The 10,056-nt window shown below is 39.2% G+C and overlaps 1 protein-coding gene across 1 annotated transcript; it reads right to left on the reverse strand.

The window, feature by feature from the left end:
- Positions 1-2,231: 2,231 nt before the first annotated feature.
- LOC110497388 (heart- and neural crest derivatives-expressed protein 2) lies at positions 2,232-4,273 on the reverse strand. The gene is made up of 2 exons (XM_021573470.2): positions 3,156-4,273; positions 2,232-2,732 (listed from the first exon to the last, which is right to left on the reverse strand). The coding sequence occupies exons 1-2, from the start codon at positions 3,690-3,692 to the stop codon at positions 2,634-2,636; spliced, it is 636 nt and encodes a 211-aa protein (XP_021429145.1). The 5' UTR covers positions 3,693-4,273; the 3' UTR covers positions 2,232-2,633.
- Positions 4,274-10,056: the final 5,783 nt, after the last annotated feature.

Here is a 10,056-nt window from a genome sequence, read left to right on the forward strand (position 1 = left end):
GCCAGTTGATACTATTTCGGACGCCATCTTGACACGGACAGACAACAAATTATTCCTAATTATCATACTTCGGACTCGTGAAACAAGCCAATTTCATGTTACAATTATCTAATGCAATCGGATGGACTGTAAATCTTCGGCGTGTCCAATCCTCTTCTGATTTACGTTGCTGTAGATGTCACTTTAATTGCATAGCTTCTCGTGAAGAATCCTTTGGTCTGTTGTAGCCTATTTGAGGTCTGTTTACTCACCAACCATGCATTCAAAGGGCAAGTAACGATTATTCTTAGGGCAGTTTAAATCCAGTCTACTCTCTAATAAATATTTACCAAGCTGTGATGCATTGGGCAAAAGTGTGAAATAGACATGTGAAATACAAAATGTTATGTTACAGGCTTTTTATGTTGCAGGCCTAGTCTATAATTGCACAGCTGACACACATTGATAAGTGAAAAGTAGGCTGTAGACGTAATGTTTTTTGGGGGGTTTCGTTGTAATGTTTGATTAGTAACGTGCATTTCAAAACAAAATTATCTAACCTATTTATAGAACAATAGGCTATTATTTTCTATCAGAAGTAGGATATTAGTCATATCCAGAATTATTTTATGCAAAGGCTACAGGTTTCATCGTCCGCCCTCAACCCCCAACCCTAAAAAGGCACTTCAGCGCCGCATTTTGATAGGCACGCTATCAATCACACGAACATCCGATAGCTGGGCCCTCTCTCGAGCCTCGACAATCTACCTTCCTCGGACCAACCAGCTTTTAACGTCAAAATCCACATTTTTCCAGGCTCCGCTCTGTCTCGTCCTCTTGTGTTTTGGGCGAGAAGAGTGGAATGCCATAATTAACCAATGGAATTTCAAGCCTATATATGCTATTTCTGCCACAATGTTTACATCTTTAGAAGGGTTGGTCATGGAGCCTAAAGAAAGGCTATTTTTTTTTACTTAGACCATCAAATTAGAGTAGCCTATAGCTATTATGCAGTTACTACAACAATATTTAAAATAGAGAATAACTTTATAACATGGAAAATGGAGTCACTAGCAGCAATAAATAATACACATTGTTAATGTTGAGTATATAACAATTGTGGTCAACTCGGTGGTCTCAATGTTGAGTAATTATTCCACTATACTATCCTATTAGTAGGCCTACAATTATTATAGTCAAGATAGTGCAGCCTAGTAGTGTGCGCCTAGTCTATTTGTTTATTTAATCCTGGTGATATTGAATAACAACAACAACGATACTAGGGCTGTTAATGAGGAATTAGCATGTAATAGCAATCCTCTAAATGATAGGGCTAATAATAGCTGTCTGTAACAACAGCCTACTAATAATACAATACGTCATAATACTCGTCATGATAATAATAAGATGCCTATAATCAAGGAGGAAAATGACAACAATGAGCTGTGTTGCATGTTGTTGAAGCATGGATACATTTCCTGGTGATTCTGTTGAATTGGTCATAGCCTCCATGAACATACGTTTGACGTAAACAATACTATGATTTACCCTTATGGCAGCTTATTGCTGACCGAAAAGACCACAAAGTAATTATTCGTCTGGCGCACTACACATGAATCTTCTGTCCACCCAAATAGACATTTAGTTCCATTGTAAGCTGTTTCTTAAGACTATATTTATCTCCTACACGATCACCTATGTCAGAACCCGCATGTTCTAATAGGCTACAAACACGACACAGACAGTTTCTCCTGTGCTTGGGAATGTTTCTGTTTCTACTTGAGGAGCTGTTGTGGATGTATCGCGTGAGTGCTGTTTGACAGGACTCGGGAAGGGAATATTATCGAGGCCTTGGCTTCCTCTAATCAAATGCATGATTTCATTTTTACTATAGCTATACAATACTTTTATTTCTATTCGAGGGAAAAAGTTACTTGTCTACTAAGACGAAAATGTTTTTTTGAAAAATATGTCATACCTTGCAAGCGATATTTTACATTGAATGAGTTTGGTATAGAATAAACCCTTTCAAGTCTGCCTCGCATTTTCACTTTAATTATGCAACAAGGTGGTTGACTTTGTTTTTTAAAAAAAACAGTGGTTTATTGAATTAATTACATTGTTTACATCTGAAATATGATTTAAATTCCCCGTCTCTGGACGGAAGTGCAATTGAGTGGACTAAACAGTTGTTTAAAACACTATCACATACTGAATACGACCACAAAAATGACAACATAACACTTCATTACTTTTTTTTTTCAAATAAAACATTTGCTTGAACTGCATCCACGACATCAGCCAAACACCATTGGTATTTATATCCAAAGAGAGATGGAGATAGAAAGAGAGATAGGGATAGATTGAGAATGACTTCACATACACCATAGTGTCCAATATTTCTGTTTGGTTTACTCTTGGGACAACAACAAACATCCAACCAACAACATCAGACAATGACACAGTCCCTTACCAAAGGGTGTTGTATCTTCTCCTCTTAAAAATGGAATGTTTTTTTTTTCTTCAAATATCCACTCTCCGTAGCGGCAATTGCACATAAATATTCCATTAAATAACGTGAGAGTACAAATACAAGTCTAGAAGAAGACTTTTTCATCATTTCAAGTCTTTTTTTGAGAGGAGAAGAAGGATATTCACTGTTTGAGTTCCAAAGCCCAGACATGCTGCGGCCAACCAGTCCTCCCTTTGGTTTTCTTGTCATTGCTGCTCGCTGTGTTTTTCAAAACGTCATTCTGTTGGAAACAAGGAAAAATCAGATGTATGTTATTGTTGAATAAATTGTTGTTAAATACTACTTTCTTGCCACTTATCACCACTTCTCTCCGGCATTCAAGGCTGTTATTCGGCCTACTGTGGTGTGGGAGCATGAAGTTGTTATTACTAAATTATTAGGAAAAGTATAATATATTAACAGTATTTTATAATGCCGGTTTAGAACAGGTATCATTTAGCAACCTTGTCTCCATAAAAACAGTATTTTGGTCGCTTATGTCAAGATATTATAGGCCTTACGGTTGTAGCCTATTGAGTTTCATAGCATAGGCTACTACAAACCTAGATAATAAGCAAATGTCTGATCTAAAATGTCAAGCCTTGCAGGAGGCTACTCCATGCTTGCATAAGTATGGATAACTGAAATTATGAATTTGTCTTACCACTTCTTTCTTTCTCCTCTCCTCCTTTGCTTCTGTCTTTTTGAAGTCAGCTTTGAAGGCCTCTGCGTCGCCGTTCTGCTCGTCCTTGTCCAGAATGTCCATGAGGTAGGCGATATAACTGGTAGCCAACCGGAGGGTCTTTATTTTGGACAGTTTAGTATCCGCAGGAACATTCGGAATGCAATCCCTGAGCTCCGAGAAGGCGCTGTTGATGCTCTGAGTCCTGCGCCTCTCCTTTCGGTTTGCCGTAGGTCTCCGTTTCACCGGCCGAGGTCCCATCCCGATCCCAGCGACGCCAGCCCCGGGCATACCACCTCCGTAGTGTGCGTGGTCTAACGCCGGGCCCCCGGTGGAGTAGTCGGGGCTGTACGAGGGTGCCATACTGTAGTCTGGGGGAGACATCTCCGGATGGCTTATCAGCCAACCGTGGAAGTAGGGGTTCTCTTCGTGGCAGCGGCTAGCAGCTGCTGCTGCCGCAAAGGAGTAGCCGTCATGATGCATCACCGGATGGTGAGGGAATCCACCAACTAAACTCATGGCGACACAGCAGTGGACCAAAAACTGTGCTACTAACGAACCACGAAACGAATACGCGTTCGCGCTCTCCGATTAATGTCAGGTTCTCCAAAATATTTTAGGGAAATAGGCTATTCTCATAAAAAGTAACTTGGTTCAGTTGGTCATTTGAAAAGCACTGCTATTTATATTTGTCCAATATAGACACCTAAACGAAACTTCAGCAATGCATGAGTTTTTAGGCGTTATTTTTTTCTGTTTTGCTGGTCTATGGTGTGGAATAAAGAAGAATGTTGTCAGCTACTTACACGTATTTCTCTATTTGTCCATTCCCAACGTGAGAAAGTTCCTTATTTTCCATTAAGGAGACAGAGAGTGCATGTTTCGCCTGATGAACTGCGTCCTCAAGCACTTCGGGTCGAGCTTTTCCCCTCCAAACTCTTTATGGATTCCAGACCAAATTCATTGAATAGGGCGTCAGATAACAAAAAAGTTCTAGATCCCAGCTGCTATAGTGTGCACTGCACGCAATACACAGCCTTTCAGTTGAGCACACAACCAGAATTCATCCGTTTGATCTCCATGTCACAGCTTCATCTTTAGAACGACTTGGGTTAATATATGTCGTCAAGACCACTCTGAGCCAATCACGTCTTAGAGGAGGAGGGACATAACCTACATTGCTGGGTGTTTACGCTCCTAAATTTCAATGGCCCCTCTTAATAAGCATTGGCAGCCTCGACATATTTTATTAATGACATTAAGATTGTGAAAAATCCATACACCGCCTAATTAGACTATTGAAATTATAAAATCATCAACAAAATTTGAGGTATGGACGTTTTTTGCCTTTAAATGTCAACGTTAGGGGCTGTTGTAGGCTAATTTTAAGAATGATAGGCCTATGATTAGTGGTAGGCTAATACTATTTGTGGTTTGCACGTTTGATTGTACTCAACAACAACAAAACATACGTAGGCCTAAACGCCAAACGCATGATTGATTAGTTTATTCATGAAACTCGTCGTGTCTTGATGTAAAAGTTAGCTTTCAAGGAAATAGGCCTACATGATTTTGTGGGATATGTCACTAGGGTCGATTATTTCGGTCATCAATGCAGCAAGGCATTTATTGTACGCGCATGGAAAGGCGATTCGATATTGTTAAACAGGAATAATTATTCACAGTAGCCTATGGTTTTCACATCTGACACTTTGTCATATTCATATTAAAAGCATACATTTTATCTGTCTCAATTAGGCCAAGTCCCTTATCAATAAACCAAGCACATTATTGGCCTATTGGTCACAGTCCATGTTACTCGTGCAGAACAATTATTAACTCCATTGCATGATCCTACATTGTGTCACGTAAACAACAAAATGATGCGAATAGCAAACAACATAATAATTTAATATTTAATCTGTGTAGAAATAAATAATACACTTCTTCGACATGTATTGGCATTAACTGACATGCATTATTGCTCGATTTGCGATCATTACACACTTGGCTAAACGTCCATCAATTCGATAGCAAACTATGCGTAAAGTCATTTTGAGAGTAAAATGAGAGGCAAAAAGTAATGGAATCATGTTGGCCCATTTTCACAATGTATCAAATATATATATATTTTAAATACAACATATGATATGCACAGCTTTGATATTTATTTCGTTTTTGTTGTATAATATATTTCACCCGTTGAAACAACTGACTGGCTTTAGAATGTTGGCTGCGTTTGCTATATTAGCATATAAACACTATATATCTATGTGAAATTAAATTGTAATTCTTCATTACATTGCAAATAAATAATGCCCATTTCATTATAGCATTATTTTGGGGCAAATGTGAATATAATAGAGAGATTAACCTTAGGTTCTACTCTTCGTAGGACCTTCCTCCAGTACTGTAATAGGCCAATACATAAACCGATAGGCTTGAATGACCAGGGAGAATCCAGCCGATGACGCAATTTAAAGCAAAGTAGGCCTGTTTCGCACAGATTGCTGATAAGGTAAACAATTAATTTAAATACTCAACTAATTTTGTTTCAGGGCTCATTTGAACCTTTATTTAGACTCGAGGTTGTTGATGGTCACGCCCATATTTATTTATGGAAATCTCAATTGGCATAAAACCAAGTGTATCATTGCATGGAATTGCATAAGAAATTGACACGTAGTCGAGGCTATTGGCCTAAAAATGAACAATGCGTATTTTGATACAGTCCGATACTCGGAGAAGGGTGTTCCATCGTTAACGATGCCTTAGTAAATGAAACGGACTAAATTGCACATAGAAACCATTACCTTTGCTATGAGGTAAAAACCCATTTTATTCTGTAGAACAATACTACAGATCATATGGGGGTCAGAATAAACGAGTTGTCATACAAGAGCTGTTTCATTTGGACATTCCTCGGCATATCTTATTCAGCCCACACACCTCATGTTGAACGTGTGTGTGTGTGTGTGTGTGTGTGTGTGTGTGTGTGTGTGTGTGTGTGTGTGTGTGTGTGTGTGTAGCCTAGATATGTGTGTCAGACTAGAGAAAAGGAGAGAGAATGTGTAAAAGAAAAAAATTCCCAAACTCAAAAAGGAAGGCAGAAGGGCCATGATTTATATTTGTTTAAGTGTTGTATGTGGGGGTGGTGGAGTGTAATTCATCTGGCTGAATGGAAGTTCTTTAAGTCATTTAGATACGTCCAGTCTCCAGTTAATGACACATAATTAGCCTATAGGTCACTTGTTCAGACTCCTGTTGCAAACCCCTCCTCTCCTCTCTGATTTCCTTTGAAACTGAAACTGAATTTCGTATAAATAAATACAAGTTATGCAGAGCCAAATATTTGAGCGTGAGAGAAGTGCTTGATTAAGGTGATATACATTCGGCGGAACTCAACCGACGATTGGGGATTGTCATTGCGAGTGCTATTTGCGTGACAATTAAATTCAATGAACAAAAACTCTCACTTTTTCCATGCAATTAAGCGAAATAGCCAACAAATGTAGACATCTCCAAATAATACGACGTAAAATAATAATAGTTCTGTATTGCATAATCATGGTAATAATACTATATGTATTTTATATAGCCATTTTCATTACAAAGATAATCTAAAAAAAATCTGTATAAACAAACAAAACAAATGTAGAAATCTGACAGGTCTTGGTAATAACCCATAACCTTTATAGGACAATATTGAGACGTTATTCGGATATCCTGTACTCATACAGTATGTCAGTTATTTTTGTAGGATGGGCTATAAACCTTGAAAAATAAATATTATTTTTTTGTGAGAATTTCTTGACATCCCAAAACACAAACAGACTAAAATGCATCCCTGGATGGCCACAATACCTACAACTAGTATAAAATTCCATATAGGCCTACAACATTTTTTTATTTATTTTATTTTATTTACCTTCATTTAACTAGGCAAGTCAGTTAAGAACAAATTCTTATTTTCAATGACGGCCTAGGAACAGTGGGTTAACTGCCTGTTCAGGGGCAGAACGACAGATGTGTACCTTGTCAGCTCGGGGATTTGAACTTTCGGTTACTAGCCCAACACTCTAACCACTAGGCTACCCTGCCGCCCCAACATGCATTTTTAGGCCTATAGGCCCTAAAAATACGTGAAATAGGCTGAAAAGCGGGCACTTCTCCATTCCCCTCCATACAAGCTCTCATGAGGTCTCATTACCGAACCATTTGGCTATTTCCAAAAATTGCCCAATCCAGCCATGTCCCGTTGGTTGGATTTACAGCAGGGCTGACCGTTATCGTTGTTGACCCCAGTAACAAGCTCACATCACCTCTCTCTCTTCGTCATGACCCATAACAGCAGCAATGGTCTGAGCTATAGCCTAATGCAGGCAGGCCTAAGAAGCTAAGCGTAACAACCGTCTTAACTTAATTTATTTCAGCATTAAGCTCATCCGATATGTCGACTGATAGAGAACAGGCTAAAAGCTGGATTTAAGGGACTTTTACGAGATTTTAATACAACTCACCTGCTCGTATGAATTACAGCCATTTAGAACCACCTTTTAAATCCCATAAATACGCTTTGAAATGCTTGGCGCTTGTTATTGCGAATGCTTGTCATGTCTAATATACAGGAGGACGAAGTGAGAAAGTTCATTTATTGGGAACAAAAGGCTTGATGCGAAACATCAGAGGGACCATGCAGAGATCCCTGGCATTGTGCGCATGCAGGCTAGCTAGCCTAAATGAAATTGAATTGCATTTTTACTATAGGTCCTAATATAGGCCCTCTTATACATAATGCACATTAATTAATTAACTATGCATTATATTTTAATTAGGCCATTTAAAATACGTGTTTTGTCTTTTCTTCTTTACGTCTCTGATTAGGCCAAAGTGATATAACTATTGTTTACCTTTCCTCATAAAGCCCAGGGCCTGGCTCGTGTTCACTGTGCAATTACTAATCAATTATACATGACACATAAGAACATGAGTACTAGTTAAGTGGTTGTCGAAATATTAACGTTAGAAAGATGTTGAATAGCACACACATCGTGGCAAACGTTTGACAACATGAAATGTAATGCAGGAATAAACGTTTAATGTATTCATATTTTAAAACAAAGGAAAACGAGCACGTCATTCAACAGAGAACCAATGATAATATTGAGAAGACTAAAAATCAAACGTTTTTATTTATTCAAACCACTCAACTAAGAGTTAATTAAATTACGCCCCCTTTCAAAACGGCAAACATAGTGATTCATAGAATCCCTCTTTTTTGTTCGACATTTTATTTGCAAAAGGCATTGATTAAAGATTGTAAACACTCAAATAAATCTATAAAATCACCTTGTAATGTATAATGGCAAATTGTAAATAGGATGCGATAAGTTTTCTCCTCATATTGTGAATGTGTAGAATCCATATAGTAAGACGGAGCTGCAGAGGCAGCTATTCTCCCACACTCCAACACATTATCTCTGCTATAGTCAGTCAGTAGTGAGGCCAGTGCTGGTCAGGTAGCTCAAGGAGGTGAACATGGCTAGGGGTAGCATTGCGTGACTGGAAACCACTTAAGTTAGTGTTTAGCTATTTTCTTATGATGTTAATTCTGCATTTCCTCAGTTTTATCTGTGAGTAAGGATCAATAAACTCAAAACCCAACTCGATCACAACCCATAAGCAAAAGGATCCTACCATGAAACACTTAGCAAAATCCATCTATCCCGTTCACACATTTGTACACATAATACGATACAGCGTTTTTCCTTAAAAGTTGAATTATCATAAACAATGACTGAAGTCAAACATATCTGTCGAACTACCTGTATTGGGTCAGAACCTGTTTTGGGAACTTTCTCTTTTCCTTCAACAACTCCCTTCTCCTCTCCTCTGTCCTCCCTTCTCTCTCATCCATAATAGTTATCTGTAGTAATCATCACTTCCTTAGCCCCCGTCACTCAGCACCTGTTCTCCCCCATCACCTCATTGATCATCCCTACATACTACACACTACTGTCTGTGTGATTTGCTGAAGTTCGCCATATATCTTTCTCATATGTCTCCCTCTCTGATTTTCTCTCTCTCTCTCTCTCTCTCTCTCTCTCTCTCTCTCTCTCTCTCTCTCTCTCTCTCTCTCTGTGTCTGTCTCTGTGTCTCCCTCTGTCTCTCTCTCTTTGTCTCTCTCTGATCTTCTCTGTCTCTGATGATCTCTCTCTCTCTCTCTCTCTCTGATTCTCTCTCTCTTTGATTCTCTCTCTCTCTCTCTCTCTGATTATCTGTCTCTTTCTCTCTCTCTCAATTCAATTTTAATATACATTTATGGGCTTTATTGGCATGGGAAATGTATGTTAACATTGCCAAAGCAAGTCAATTAGATAATAAACAAAGTGAAATAAACATAAATATGGGTTGCATTTACTCTCTCTCTCAGGCCAGATCTTGCTGGATAACCATGGAGGAGAGAGGAGGTGGGCAGGACTGTCTGATCCTCAGTCAGGGCCTGTTGTGTTACAGTACCTCTCCACCTCTTCCACTCCAATCAACCCTTATCTACACTCCCTGTCCAGTGTTTGGATAGACTTTCCCACTACTTTCTTCCTCTCTCTCCCCTCCTCCTCTTCCTCCTCTTCTTCTTTCCATAACCACTCACTTCTGATCACTCACCCCCTTTCTTCTCTCACTCTCCCCCCCCCCCCTCTCCAAGGGCCATGTTCAAAGCCGTACTCCTCACCTCTCCCACACCAACCTCCACCCCCTACCCCCACTCTCTCTCCTCCTCTCTCCCATTGTCCCTCTTATCGTCCTCTGGGTGTCTATCTCATTGTGTAATCCTGAGGTGTGGGAGACATGGTGACACCAAACACATAGTTAATCCACTGTG

Source organism: Oncorhynchus mykiss, chromosome 19 (genome assembly GCF_013265735.2).
Source record: "Oncorhynchus mykiss isolate Arlee chromosome 19, USDA_OmykA_1.1, whole genome shotgun sequence".
In the NCBI taxonomy this organism is placed as follows: domain Eukaryota; kingdom Metazoa; phylum Chordata; class Actinopteri; order Salmoniformes; family Salmonidae; genus Oncorhynchus; species Oncorhynchus mykiss.

Coding starts and splice junctions, on each gene's coding strand:
- LOC110497388 (XM_021573470.2), bottom strand. CDS start 3,692: ATGAGTTTAGTTGGTGGATTCCCTCACCATCCGGTGATGCATCATGAC. Junction 2,733..3,155: donor AGAGGAGAAAGAAAGAAGTG/GTAAGACAAATT, acceptor TGTTTCCAACAG/AATGACGTTTTGAAAAACAC.